Source organism: Notothenia rossii (genome assembly GCF_949606895.1).
Source record: "Notothenia rossii genome assembly, chromosome: 2".
Taxonomy (NCBI): Eukaryota; Metazoa; Chordata; class Actinopteri; order Perciformes; family Nototheniidae; genus Notothenia; species Notothenia rossii.
The window spans coordinates 51,261,177-51,276,176 of NC_136904.1; the positions used below are offsets into that span (position 1 = coordinate 51,261,177).

At 43.2% G+C, this 15,000-nt stretch overlaps 1 protein-coding gene across 3 annotated transcripts in view; it reads right to left on the reverse strand.

The window, feature by feature from the left end:
* Window positions 1–52: 52 nt before the first annotated feature.
* Window positions 53–15,000, reverse strand: part of il16 (interleukin 16) — a 51,739-nt gene continuing 36,791 nt past the window's right edge. The window contains exons 15-27 of one of the 3 annotated variants that reach the window (XM_079664633.1): window positions 14,940–15,000; window positions 13,780–13,867; window positions 13,430–13,653; window positions 13,194–13,331; window positions 12,152–12,301; window positions 10,889–10,945; window positions 9,754–9,823; window positions 8,054–9,135; window positions 6,535–6,638; window positions 5,869–6,028; window positions 5,537–5,638; window positions 4,387–4,618; window positions 53–3,147 (exon numbers count right to left, since the gene is read on the reverse strand). The exon at window positions 14,940–15,000 is cut by the window's right edge and continues 72 nt beyond it. In XM_079664633.1, the coding sequence (XP_079520759.1) occupies window positions 2,984–3,147; window positions 4,387–4,618; window positions 5,537–5,638; window positions 5,869–6,028; window positions 6,535–6,638; window positions 8,054–9,135; window positions 9,754–9,823; window positions 10,889–10,945; window positions 12,152–12,301; window positions 13,194–13,331; window positions 13,430–13,653; window positions 13,780–13,867; window positions 14,940–15,000 (2,632 nt within the window). In that variant the 3' untranslated portion in view covers window positions 53–2,983. The remainder of the gene's footprint in view (window positions 3,148–4,386; window positions 4,619–5,536; window positions 5,639–5,868; window positions 6,029–6,534; window positions 6,639–8,053; window positions 9,136–9,753; window positions 9,824–10,888; window positions 10,946–12,151; window positions 12,302–13,193; window positions 13,332–13,429; window positions 13,654–13,779; window positions 13,868–14,939) is intronic. The other 2 variants (XM_079664635.1, XM_079664634.1) reach the window with 2 other exon arrangements.

Genomic DNA, 15,000 nt, shown 5'->3' on the forward strand with positions numbered 1-15,000 from the left:
TAATGTATTTATTGCAGCAGTCTGCATATTTGGTACCCCTGCTGGTCTAAGAGTTAAACCAACTCATTCAGTTAAAATTCATTAAATTACGTGTGCCATCTTATATATTTATATTTAAGGCTTTACTGATGTGCCACAATAATCTCACCTAATGTTATTGAGTTAAAATATCAATATTGTGGCTTTCCAAGTTAACATTGATTGATATGACTGCGATTAAATCAGAATATACTTCTGCCAGGGGATGCCACCCCTCAAATTCTCCTGCCACCCTCTTGCCACCCCATGAATATGTGTCTAGATCCGCCCCTGATGAGAATACAATAGAGTGTTACCTACAACCAGTGCTTAATTTGTAAATCATAAGGTGCCGGAACGCAAAGTACATATGACAGCTCAGGGATGACGAGACGCGTACAGGTCCCGGAACGTATACAGAAAAGGTGCTGAAAACAACATGAAAATGTCCACTTGCAACGCTGTGGGACTTACAAGCCTCAATTTCAAATAGTATCCATGGTATAAATGTTATGACGATAATTTATAATTGTTTAGGCTAGTACGCACAACATAGGCAAATGCCCACATCACCACAGGTGGGACTTCAGTATACAGCCAGCAATTAATTTCTCAACAGGTTTAACGTGTAAAAAAAATATTTATTAGGCCTATTCAAAGATTGGCACGGCGGCCTATTAATAGACAGTATGTTTGCTCACCATATTTAGTTGTTTAAAACACCCCACATCACGAGCATGTCCGGATTGTCCTCTATCTCTTTTTTTCTGCTTTTACTGCGTGTGTCTGTGGCAGTTCTGTGTCCTTTGGCCACCCAGGACCTCACGTACGGGACTGGATAGAATTTAGCCAGGGGGGGTCCAACAAGATTTAGGAAGAGTAAAGATGACATGGTGGATGTGAGCAAAGAGCTACGGTTGGGAGTGCAAATCAAGTTCATTTGAGAAAGTCCGCGCTCACATTCAGCACTTGCAATGGGAATGCTGTTGACAGCAACAAGTAACTCCATCAGCTCATCGGGGGTGTCTTTACCATCTGAGTCTCTGTACGTTCTGTAGGCCCGTATGACTGCGCGCGGGTTGGCAATGTTGAAGCGCTGACACAGTGACTCGACCTCAGTCTCTCCATACAGCGCACCTGCGTCCTCGGGCCAGTATTGTGCGTAAAGCACCTTCAACTCCTCAATGAACTTGTTATATCCAGTTTTATCTGGCATCCGGCCTCCTTGAGATAACATACGGTCCTCCAAGTTCTTGGCCACAGTTAGAAAAAACTGACCTGTCGCTGGACGTCCCACACTCTTCTACGCTCAATGCGCTCTCCTCTCCTACTGAATCTTCCTGCTGTAAGCCAGCTGATGTCGCGGTTCCGCTCGCCTCTTGCTCCGGCTGTTGTACCGGGCTAGTTGATGCCAGGGTACCCACCCGTTGCTGTTGGTGGTCCACCTGGCTGACGGTAGCTGGCTCCTGTTTCGGCTGGCGGTGAACCTGACCCACTGCCCGGGCTTGGCTAGCTGTCGGTTAGCTAGCTGGCTAGCTGTTACGGCGCTAACCTCCTCCTGGTTTTGACCATCAACATGACCGCTGCAGCTGCCCTCGTCGCTGCTTGTGGAGGCTTTTCTGACTCGTTTTGAAGTGTCTATTACCTCTTCCTTCTTTTTGAAGAAAGACAGTCAATTTAACTGTCTTTTTGACATGCTTGCATTGAATCACCGTTTCTTCCTCTCTGCGACGTGCTCCTCATGTGGCGAATTTCAAAAGTGAAAGACGTTTGTCCGTTGGTCCAGCTTTTCAGTGCGTCAACACAGATCTCCGACTCTTTCAAATCTTAATCTTAATAAACGACATGAAATTCTTGGGATTTTTTCTGTAAATTAATATCTGCATATTTTATTTAATTTTAACCATTTACATTTTTATTTTTGTGAGAGGTACCGGATCTGCCCAAATAGGTGCCGGAACACAGGGTGGCCAAAATGAAGAGGTGCCGGATCCTGTTCCGGCAGGATCCGGCTCAAATTAACCACTGCCTACAACTGCCAACAATGCTTCAAAGAGCATCTAGGTGTGTCCCTGGATAAAGGACAATGGCTGTGGTAATCTCAAACGTGTATGGGAAAATGACCTGTCACTTACAATTGACGAAAAAACATGGGAGGAAATTATATCTAATTCATAAGAAAAATACATAAGGGAAGGTAGAGGCAAATTCAGTATAAAATAATTCAAAGATATTATTATACTCCGTCAAGACTACACAGAATGGGCCTGATTAAGGAGGATTTATGTTGGAGATGTGCGAAGAACGTGGCACGTATATGCATACATTTTGGGAATGTTCGAAGGTTTGTCCCTTGTGGAGGAGTGTTCTGGACTCTATGGGAAAATGGTTGAAATGTCTCCTTGGAGACGGTGACCCCGCATCTGAATAAATGTGCATCTAGAATGTTAAAGGCTGGCCTAATAACGTGTGCGCGGATCATTTTAAGATGTTGGAAGGATCCCCAAACTCCTACACTGAATATGTGTAGGGTTCAAATGATGGAGACTGCTGCATGTGAAAAGATACTGGGAAGGTTGCATGTTCAAAGTGGCATGGCTAATGAACAATGGGATAGTTTCAGTAGATACATGTCTGGGGAAGGTGGAACCGTTTGAAGACACTAAGAAGTGGATGTGGGACACTCACAATATCATGCACTAATGTGCGCTGCTTTGATTGGATGTTTTACTTTGATGTATGGATACTTGTCAATGCCTGTTTTTACCTGCCTGTTTTTATTATTTCTTTGGTACTGTTTTTTCTCTGAGTCCTGTATATGATGTTGGATGTTTGTGCTTAAAATCCAATAAAATGTTGAATTACAAAAAAAAAGAAGTGCATGATAGGAGACCTTTAAAAAAAGAACCCGTTTTTAAACCCCAGATTTTTTCTTCTGAGTGAATGTGAAGTGGTTTCATTGTTACTATAATATTATAATGTCAGCATTATATTGTGTACCTGCAAAGATCCTGTTGATGACTAAAGGTCTGTCTCCATGGATGGAGCCCCTGCCCCCCTCCAGAGTGAAGCCCACTCCTGCAGCTCCTTTCTGCAGCTCCACAGTCAGCGGAGCGGAGTGGAGGACCACTGCAACACACACACCACACACACCCCATCAACAACAAGGACAGATGTAGCCTGCATACCTTCATTCCACAGCTGAAAACATCAAAGTTAAACGGAGAGTTTGGATGTTTGGGTCTAGAGTTGTATGAGTAAAATAAATAGTAGCCTGGCTAAATTGGCACATTCAATGAATATTCAAGTGATATAAAGCCCTATATAAAAGAGTAATCCTTTTAGTGTACTCTTGTGTATGCCCTCTTCAAATACAACAACATACATAAACAAAAACGATTATTTAGCTTTGCAGTAGTTCAGATTTACCGAATAAACCAGCTGATCAGGGTGGCAGACCTCTCCCCTGATCTGTGATGTCAAATCTCTCATCATCCCAATGGAGGCTGTTGTCTTTGGTCAGAAAGGCTTTTTGATAGTGAAAATATATCTCAAAATAGAGATTTCACCTAAACAGATTTTGTAAGGGTTCTAAAATACCGTATGTTTGTCCAAAGCAGGTCAAATTCCTAGTATGTGCAAACTTACCTGCCAATAAACCTGTTTCTGATTTCTGATTCTGATTTCTGATTCTGACATTGTTTTGACCTCCATTGTGTAAATGGGGATTATATAATAAAAGTAATAATAATAAGGCTGTATTTGTATAGCGCTTTGGATGCAGCTCAAAGTGCTTTAACAATAGTACACACAACACAATTAAACCGAAACAAGAAATTCAATTCAAGTCAAACTTGAAAACATTTGAACACACATGCAGCAAATGAACACAATATGTGATATCATGGAGTACAAGGAGGTCAAATAGGCTAGAGAATAAAGGCTAACCTAGAAAGATTATTGTTTTCAACTATCGTTGAAAAATGTCCACTGAGTTTGCTTCCCTGAAATGTCTTGGTTGGATGCGTAGTGGAAAAAGCTGCTTCACCCATTTGATTTGAGGAGATAGGTGTATATAAAAAGCCTGCTGCTTGGGACATAAAAGGACAGAGAATCAGGGAGAGGAGACGGACCAGACCATTAGCACAGTAAACCAGTAAAAGGATTTTGAAATATACAGGGAACCAATGCAGTGTAGCTAAAACAGGAGTAATGTGCTCTCTTTTTTGATGTAGCACTTTACTTGTCTTCTGCACTCTAGAAAAGCTCGGCTAGCTCTCTGTATAAGCGCCCTTTAATAAGAGGTGTAATTGATCTCATAGGCCACTACCTTGAAGAGGCTCACTCTCTGGGTGCTGTAGGACTCACCTTCAGGGTGGAGGTCTTCCGTCCTGCAGCCGTCCCCCTCGGCCCCCCCCTCCTCCGCCCTCTTGCAGACCACCACCACAGCGAGCTGCAGATTGCGGGCCTGCCGCAGAGCACTGGTGGCATCAGTGTGTGTGACACCGTGCAGTGTGTGTCCGTTTATGGACAGCACCTCGTCTCCTCTCTGGATGGTTCCCTCCTGAGCCGCCAGGCCACTGGGGAACACTTTATGGACCTGGACAGAACACACTCAATCTCACACACACTAGCTGATCCCAGAGTGTGTGCACGGTCTGTACAGTGGCAGACAGTTCAACCAAATCCCTTGATGCACATCTCAGAATTAAGGCTTGTGACAGAACAAATATTTCCACTGACCTGCAGGAACCTTGACCTTGCTCAATTTAACGCATGGCTTCCTCTATGTATGTATCTGAGGTAAATATGTAATATAGTATCTTGAATACAAACTAACTCTTTGGTGGACACATAAAACACACAAGGCAGTGAATTTCAGTCCAATCATAATGTTTCTTTATATAATATGCAAGTCAAATTCTACTACATATCTACATGAACAGTTATACAATACATTCTATAATTATAAATAACGTTTATATAGTCCCTCTCATTATACTCAGATTCTGTTTATGCACATTTTGTTGGGATTGGTGTGATAGTAAAATGTTGTATTATTTTTGATAAAAAGTTAGGAGCACCTCTGTATATATACATCTATCTGAGCTGAGAAACCTTTTTGTGAGGACCCAAAGCTCCTTAAATGTGCATTTTACCAAGAGTACAAGCAATATGGCACCACTATTAAAAACATTGGGAATAAGAAGGCACTCAAAACCCACTTAGTATTTGATGTTGGATTGTGGTGCCATCTACTGGCCATTACAGGAAACACTATCATATGAAGTAGAGTCAGGAATGATGCTCTCCTCGACTCTCAGCCAGCTATTCACAGGCAGTCTGACGTGTGTGTGTGTGTGTGTGTGTGTGTGTGTGTGTGTGTGTGTGTGTGTGTGTGTGTGTGTGTGTGTGTGTGTGTGTGTGTGTGTGTGTGTGTGTGTGTGTGTGTGTGTATGTGTGTGTGTGTGTGTGTGTGTGTGTGTGTGTGTGTGTGTGTGTGTGTAGTGCTGCTTACTGTCAGAGCCTTGCTCTCCAGGTCGGACCCCCCTGCGATGCTGAAGCCCAGCCCGGCCCCCTCCTCTTTATGCAGAATCACCACATGGATGTCCACCAGTTGCTGTGGAGACAGACAGTTCATTTGTTCTCTTTATTATTGCTCACAATAAACATTATCAATGTTTGCATCAACATGACCACAGTGACCTGCTGTGAGTGTATTTATGTAATGGGTTTATAATCAGATTGGAGTAGAAGGTAATTCATATTTATTATTATATTATCAGTTTTATTAGCTGTCTTTAAAATATGGTGCAACTGGGAAAGTCTGAGATGTGTTCATTGTTTTACCTTCAGCGTGTCTTGGTCCAGAGCTTTGACTTCCTTGATCATCCTCTGTATTTCCTGTGAGGGGATGGCTGAGATGACAGAGTGAGCAGAGGAGCCTGCTGCCTCGTCATGGTGTCCCCCCTCCCCTCGCTCAATGGTACACTCCCTAAGTGTGGCCAAGCTGTGTTTAAAATGAAGACACACACACTGTTACACACTTCTGAGCACTGCACACCTGCACGTACCTCATACTGTACATTCCACCCCTGGCTGCTCTGTGAGTTCTGTTAATTAAAACCTGCTTCTCTGGTGAAACAGGAAGTTGTTGTTTTTTTCAACAAAATGAACCACTTCCTTATGAATATAAAACAAGCACAGTATGCATTCTGGGGCGAGTCTCTGTTTGACTAATACAGTCTATGGTAATTATAAACTGCGAGTGTGTGTGTGAGTGTGTGTGTGTGTGTGTGTGTGTGTGTGTGTGTGTGTGTGTGTGTGTGTGTGTGTTTGTGTGTGTGTGTGTGTTTGTGTGTGTGTGTGTGTGTGTGTGTGTGTGTGTGTGTGTGTGTGTGTGTGTGTGTGTGTGTGTGTGTGTGTGTGTGTGTGTGTGTGTGTGTGTTTGTGTGCGTGTGTGTGTGTGTGTGTGTGTGTGTGTGTGGGGGGGGGGGTGTGTTTGTGTTACTGCACCTGACAGAGAAGCCTCTCTCGCTGCTGTCCTGCTCCCTCTCCTCAGCATCGTTCTCCACAGAGGGCAGCAGGTCGCTGTGAGAGCGCATCACCGCCTGGGAAACCTGGAACAACCAACATATTAAAATAGAATTAGATACAAAACACAAGCATTTCTTGTTTCAATGATTTACAGGTAAAATAAGTCAAACCTATACAAAAGAATGTTCAATAATAGCACATCCACATCCACAACATGCATCTGGCTGCTACCCTGAAATTATTTATCTAATATATAATATTCCAATAACTTGCACATCGACTCTTATTGCACTATTTTTTCTTTTTGTCTTTACTATTTTTCTTTTTGTCTTTACTATTTACTTGCACTATATGTTTCTATTTATCTGTTTTATTGTGTTGCACTGTTGGAAGAGCCTGTGACCTAAGATCTTCATCCTTTTATAATTTGCTCCCGTGGGTCCACAGTAATGACTATTACATGTTACATGTCACATCTATGTGTATTGTGTAATTGTAAAGCACTTTGAGCACCTGGAAAGGAAGCATCGAGAGCTTATTATGGTGTTGGCAAATGTATTATCCATCACCTCATGTCATATTCAAGATGAATGGTTTTGTTCTTAGCAGCATTGTTAGAATTTGGCACTCATTTATCTCACTATCAGACACATAGGACTGGTGGGAGTGCCTTAAAGAGGACACATTCTGATCATGTTCAGCTTCATATCAGTATGTAGTGTCTCTACTTTAAAGAGTCCTCTCCTGCTGATGTTCAGGTGTATATCAGTATGTAGTGTCTCTACTTTAAAGAATCCTCTTCTGCTGATGTTCAGGTGTATATCAGTATGTAGTGTCTCTACTTTAAAGAGTCCTCTCCTGCTGATGTTCAGGTGTATATCAGTATGTAGTGTCTCTACTTTAAAGATTCCTCTCCTGCTGATGTTCTGGTGTATATCATTATATAGTGTCTCTACTTTAAAGAGTCCTCTCCTGCTGATGTTCAGGTGTATATCAGTATGTAGTGTCTCTACTTTAAAGAGTCCTCTCCTGCTGATGTTCAGGTGTATATCAGTATGTAGTGTCACTACTGTGACATGTCTCCATGCTTTAATGTTCAAAAAGCTCTTTATTGTTCTCATACTGCCTGTGCTGCAGCACCTCTTTTCACCCTCCATCTGAAACCAGAGCCCAGTCTGCTCTGATTGGTTAGCTGGCCGGCTCTGTTGTGATTGGTCGACAGCTTGAGCTCTACATACTGATGTCACTAAGTTACGGAAGTAAACAATGGGGTCCAATGGAGGCGTTTCATTATCGGGGGGGGGGGGTTGAGAGTGCTCCCTCTGGAAGGAACACAGGGATTGTAGCCTTTGCAGACCATTTACATGCACAAAAACCTATAAAACACCCGACAGGAAAGGAAAACCCCAAAACACAGTAAGTGAATATAAAAATTGGACCTTCAAATAATAATCATTGACATAAAGTCCATAACCATGGTTCTTCCCTGACAGATTACCTGGTTACTGAAGGCGAGGATCTTCTCTAAACTCCCCTCCTCCAGGCCTATCGGATGGTGGCTACCTGCGGGGGGGGCAGCACTCAGGGTGGGGCTCAGGGGCTTCCCTTGGTTCTCTGCTCCATCTCCCTCTTCTTGAAGGCTCTCTCCCCCCTCTTGAGATATTCTGGATGTGGCAGGGGGAGAGACTGTGTTCTGATTGGAGCTGGTGAGATCCTCTTCTAGCTCAGCTTCCTGTTTGGCAGGAAGTGGAGCTGATGGAGGATCACCATGTGTCCCTGAGTGCAGATCAGTGCTGTCACACAGTGGCAGATCTGCGGGGGGTTGGATAGAGGGGGGTTCATCTCCAGCGGCTGTTTGACTGCATGCTTCAAAAGTGGAGGAGAGGATAGCAGAAGGTGTAGCAAAGACAGGGGGGTTCTCTGGCTCGCTGTCACACGGAGAGGTGATTCCCTGGATCTTTTCTTGGATTTCATGTTGGCCCCTCCCACTGTCCCCATGTGAGGCAGGGCGACTCCTGCTCTCCTCCAGAGGTAGAGAGGTGGAGGTGGCCGAGGGTCTCCTGTTCCCCCCCTTCTCTGAAACCTCCGGACTGGAAAAAGACTCAAAGGAGTGGATCTTCTCTTTGATTGACAGGTTGGCTGAAGATGAGGCGGATCTGCCCCCGTAGGTCCTGGTGAAGCCTCCCACTGACCTCAGCTCTGCGGGTTTGTCCTGCTTCTTCTGGCCCTGCTCATTCCGGATTTTCCTCAGACTCTGGCGGAACCAGGCAGGCTTGGGGGCCACCGGGGGGGCCGTCTTTTCTCCTGGAGGAGTCTCACATGTGTTCTCAGGAGTCATATCTGAGGGGGGATCTGAGGTGACATCCGAGTGTGTGCCGTTAACCTCATGTGTGTTCTCCTGGTCGCTCATGGTGGTGGGGTGTGTTCTGTCTGCAGCGGCGGGGTGGTAGTGGAGCACCTCTTCAGGGGGGCAGTCTGCGAGGCGAACCCAGGGGTCCTCAATGCGTGCCTGGGTGTGTTGGTCAATGTGAGGCTGTCTCCTCAGAGCTCCTCTCTTTGACTTTGAGCAGAGCACAGCATCTGACGGACACAAAGCAGAGGAACGTAGAACAATCTGGTGCTTCTTGTTTTCAAACATGTCACAAACTCATGAGCAGACTTTTTATTCTGTTAACATCACAATTATTTGATTGATGATTATCCAGACTTCTGCCAGTATTTGTAGGATTATCATGGAGGTCCCCATAAAAGTGTTTTTTCATTCATTCAAATAAATGTATATCAAACTGACCATATCCAACTAAAAAACTCAATTTCAATCAAATTGGTTATGATGAAAATGTAACAAAACTAGACTACAGCTATTCTATGTGAAGCTCAACTCTTACTCCATTAAAGAGGAGCTTTGAGGAAAGGCTGATATGCATATTATCACAATGACATTCAAGACAACCTGAAACCTTGGTGTAAATGAAGCAGCTCAACAGTGCTTCAGAAGTTAGAGCCCATTGCACACATCCTGAATTGTATTGACGGACACATAGGAACCCTGCCTTAAACAGGAAATGGAACTTTAGTAACTGAAATACTGATCCCAAAGCAGCAGGGTCAGCATGCTGTATCAACCAACCGCCTGATTCATCGGCTACCTGAGGTTGCATTCAGGTGCCTAAAGTATATAATGGTATGGTGTGTTACCTGTGTGTAGTCTGTTGCTGGTGCAGGCTGCAGTTCCCTCTGAGTGTTCTCTTAGTTGTTCTCCTTCCTGCTACACAAACAGGAAGTATTGTGTCACACAGTTTCTCTCATATCAACCACAAAGAGGTGCAATAATGCTTCCGCTCTGACACTCATCCACATCACTGCTGCTGCTCTCCCTCTGCGCCATTCAGTAACAGGCCCAGAACCTGAACAAGCATGATGCTAACAGGCAGCAGCTTCATTGGTGCCCTCGTCCAATTAGATTGGGGGTACTGGTGGAAGGTTGTCATAGTCCACTCATGGACTTGTTCTCTAGTCCTCGTACTGAATTCCATTCACCTCACTGCATTTTAGGAGAAGAATGGAACCTAAGTAGGCAGATTACATTAAGGTGAAGCAAAAATACATGTATGTATTTGATATTTACTGTATTATATTTATCTTCAATTTTAATTGATTGATCATTTAAATAAATGTGAGTGAAGCGCTTCAATAAACACTGTGGAGTTCCAAAGGAGTAGAGGTAAAGCAGTAAAATGAGAACGTCTTGTAATATTCCATTTGACACGTCAAAAAAAAAGTGTTAAAGCTGCATTCGAGCACATGACATGCACTGCCTTCATGCTGACATGCACACGAATAGTGAAATGTATAAAAACATGCATACCAGGCAACACAGAGACACAAGATGGGTGTTGCAAGCACCATGTTATGCATTTGTACTTATTCATTCATTTAAATTGTTTGCTAATGTTCAGGTTCATATCAGTATGTAGTGTCTCTACTGGGACATCTCTCCATGTTTTCATGTTCAAACAGCTCTTTATTTTTACCTCTTTTCACCCTCGGTCTGACCGCTTAGAGATGTCCCGACCCTTAGTCTATCATGTACAATGTGTTGGAGAGCTAGCCAATAGAAGTGTGAGTGTTACGTAGCGATGTCACTATGTCACTACGGAAACAAAGGATTCTTACAATGTCTTACCAATCATACAAAAGTGCAGCAGTACACTGAGCTGTGATTAAAGCAAGTGTCTGTAATGTAGACTAGTATAGGCTGACTGTTAAATCATAACCAGGTGTTCAGCATGCTTTCACTAGCACAACACTGAAGCCACATCCCTTCACATACGTTCCTTAAGAGTAACCTCAGGATCTTTCTCAGTGCCTTGTACACACTGCTGAAGAACTGCAGGGAGTGAGAGGAGAGGAAAGAGTTATATGTTAGTCATGGTTAGTCTATTGAAGAAAACATGCATATTACAAGAGATGGTCAGCTAATTCAAAAAGAAGCAGTCCCCTCGCTGTTCCTCACATCAGCATCCATATATGGGCACTGAATTAGAAACTGTTTGATAAACCTAATTAGCTACTGTATCGGAGCAACATCCAACAGACAGTGCCTGGTTTATGTATGCCAAGTAGGATGTGTGAGATGGATACCATGTCCCCATCCCACTTCCTGGTTGGCATCCTAATCCTGATTGGAGCAGCACATAGTCTCTCCAATCAGGGTTAGGATGCCAATGCAATTCGAGGGACCAGACATATGGAAAGTGAGAGAAGGGGCATGGTACGTTTGTAATTAATGTTTTGACACATGTTGGCACAGAAATGGCAGACAGTGTTAAAACATAACAGTTCTGCTATCGGACACAACTGACAGATACTGACAAAGTTCTGGTTCCAGGTCATGTTTGGGTATTAATTGTAATGCTGGCTTTTGGTTAAGTTCCATTTCCCTAACCAGAGGTGAGAAAAGTACTCAGATCTTGTAAGTGAGTAAAAGTAGAAGTACCAGAGTGTAGGAATACTCTGTTACAAGTAAACTTCCTACATTCAAAATGTTCCTCAAGTGAAAGTAGAAGAGTATTCTCATCAAAATATAGTGAAAGTAGTGACAGTAAAAGTAGTCATTGTGCAGATTGGTCCATTTCAGAATAATATATATGATATGTTTTATAATGATTGATCATGAAAGTGTTCTCAAAGCTGGTAAAGGTGCAGCTAGTTTGAATGACTTTGTATACTGCAGGGTAGCTTGTGGATTTACTCCAGGTGGAACTAAAGTCTGATTTAACACTTGATTATATTTCACATCATTCATCCACATCTGTGAAGTAACTAAAGTTATTAAATACATGTAGGGGAGTCAAAGTAAACCATGTACCTCTGAATTGTTGTGGAGTAGAAATACAAAGTAGCACATTTGGATTAATTTTTATTTCCCTAACTTTGCTTAACGTGTTGCAACGATCACTGCACCAATAATGTAGCAATGCACCAGCAAAGTTGGCTGTTATGTGGAAATAGTACATAAATTCAACCGAGGCCTTCACAGCTACCTTAATAAACCTGTTCCCCATGTTCAGAGTCAGCATGCAGAGTGGTGTACCTGACAGCTGTGTGAGGAGGACTCCAGCCCCCCCTCTCTGACTGGGGACCCTCCACTGGAGCCGCTGGAGTCTCTGTTATAGCCCTCCTCACTGGTCACATCCTGAGGCCAGCAGTGCCGGTGAGGAGCAGCACGGACCCTGCAGGTGGACTGCACGCACGCACGCACGCACGCACGCACGCACGCACACATGCACACACACACACACACACACACACACACACACACACACACACACACACACACACACACACACACACACACACACACACACACACACACACACACAGCTGTAATACATTTATAGAGTGGTCCTAAAACCCAGAAATGACATAGCATGTCAGCATTTCCAGGTCCCTCGTCTTGAAGTCAACAGTTGTTTTGTTTGTTTTTGTTTGTGGTAAGCCTAGAATAAGTTCTGTGGTTAATCCAGGTTTAAGAACGTTTTTTACATATTATTCTCTGACCAAAGCTTCTTTGTATCATAAAAAAACAGCAGTTGCTAGGAAGTGACAAAATTTGACTTCTTAAATTCATCCCACCAAGCATAAGCATCCTTCAGCTTAGCATTGAGTAGCCATGCGACTAATGCAGTTTATTATGTTAGCTTTTTAGTTCTGGAAATTGCAATTACCTTTCAAATATCACAAAGTGTTTTTAATATATTAAGGTTATCCTGCAGAAAAAAAAATTTAAGTATCATAAACGTGTGTTTGCTACAGATCTTATTTTCTGCAATATTCCAAACCCAATGGAAAAATACCATAGCATTTTAGTTGTGGGAGCCCTTGCAATGCCAACTTCTATGTCGGCCTACAAATATACATCTTTGCCGCACCAATCTAATAAAAGTGTGACACAAGAAGACAGTAGGTGTCTTAATTTTGTTAGATAATGTTTTGGGAGTTTTTCGTCTTTAAATTAGAGTACATTACAGTACAATTATTACAAAGATTATATACATATGTAGTTTGGATTCCCTGCTTTGTCTTTTGGGATGGAAAGTTAGATGGATGGTTGGATGGTTGGATGGATGGTGTACCTTGTTGCTCCTGAGGGCCAGGTCCAGGGCGTGCTGATTGGACAGGTGTGCAGCAGCAGTATTGTAGGGGACGTTGTAGTCTTCATCAGGATACACAGGCACTGACAGCCTGTTCTCAGACCACGTCTCTCTCATAGACTACACAACAGGCAGGGGACAGGGTCAGATGACACACACTACGACAAAAGAGGCTGTATTTTGCACTCTCTCAACACAACCTGCTCATGTGTGCTTACCTTGGGTGTGCCCAGGCTGTGCACGCGGGCGGATGGGTGATGGTGTGTGTTGTGGAGGTGCTGTATAGTGAGGAATTGATTGTGGTGGGGGCTGCTGGTGTTGTCGCTGCAGGAGCGGGTCATGGTCTTCTGCGCTCGTTTAACTGTCAGCTGACTGAAAGTCTTCTCCAGACAGCGCTCACACCTCTGCCGACTGTGAGAGCAGGGCTCCAGTCTGCGCAGACCTGGGGCCAGCAACACAGGACAGAGGTTCACGGTGGATCTTTAACAATATGCAACTCTGTAATACAATTCAGAAGACCTAAAACCGAAAGATGTAACTGTGGAATGAATAATAATAAATATATCACCATCAATACTCCACTGGCTCTTCTCCTTCCTCAGTTTGCTGTTTTCCACTGCCTGAGCGATAGCATCATTCAGCTGCTTCCCTGACACCTGGACCATATAGTGCAGAAGAAGAGATTGTCAAGGGGTTAATGAATGAGTCAGAATGGCAGCTCTTAAACAAGTTCAAGATAGTTTTCAAGGTAAAAAAAGGATATCATATAAGAGTTTTAAAATATCTTCATTATATTAGGTAAAAAGCCTTAACCCATACTCCAGACAAAGACTAATAGAGGATGACGGCAGAATAAAGTCGACACCAATGTTTTGTGTGTGTCCATTTGAGTAAAATGGTCACATCTAGTATGACTTGAGGATTTTTTATTCTAGCATTTCAGACAACCCACACTTCAGACTTTTTTTAGACACAGATACAAAATCAATTAATTAAAAAAGGCATGTATTAGCCTACTGTTAAAGTAAAAGAGTATACCTGCTAAACAAGTGATTGTTTGCATGTTAGCATGCTGATGTTAGCATGCTGATGTTAGCATGCTAAAAAGTAGTGATTGTGCAGATTGGTCCATTTCAGAATAATATGATATGTTTTATAATGATTGATCATGAAAGTGTTCTCAAAGCTGGTAAAGGTGCAGCTAGTTTGAATGACTTTGGATACTGCAGGGTAGCTTGTGGATTTACTCCAGGTGGAACTAAAGTCTGATTTAACACTTGATTACATTTCACATCATTCATCCACATCTGTAAAGTAACTAAAGGTATTAAATACATGGAGTGGAGGAAAAGTACATGATTTACCTCTGAACTGTTGTGGAGTAGAAGAACAAAGTAGCATGAAATGGAAATACTCTAGTAAAGCACAACTATTTCAAAATTGTACGTACAGTACTTGAGTAAATGTTACTTCCCACCTCTGTTTAGGGGAGTTACATAATTTGCCTCATAAGCCAAGAACTGCCTGTTGTAGAGACCCTAAACATTCATTCATCATTCATTCCACTCTGTTGGAGTTTGGCCTGAGGGAGGAGGCCAGAACACTGGGATGAATGCAGGAGCCATGGAGCTAACACTCAGAGGCCCCAAGCTGAACCAAGGGGCCAGCCCCTCCCTGTGAGCCCGTAAACCTGACCCGAGTAGGGAATAAGGTGTTGGCGTTGCATACTTTGGGGTCGGGGTGTCGGCTGATGATGATGTGGACTGGACCTGGAGAGCACTGGCTCAGC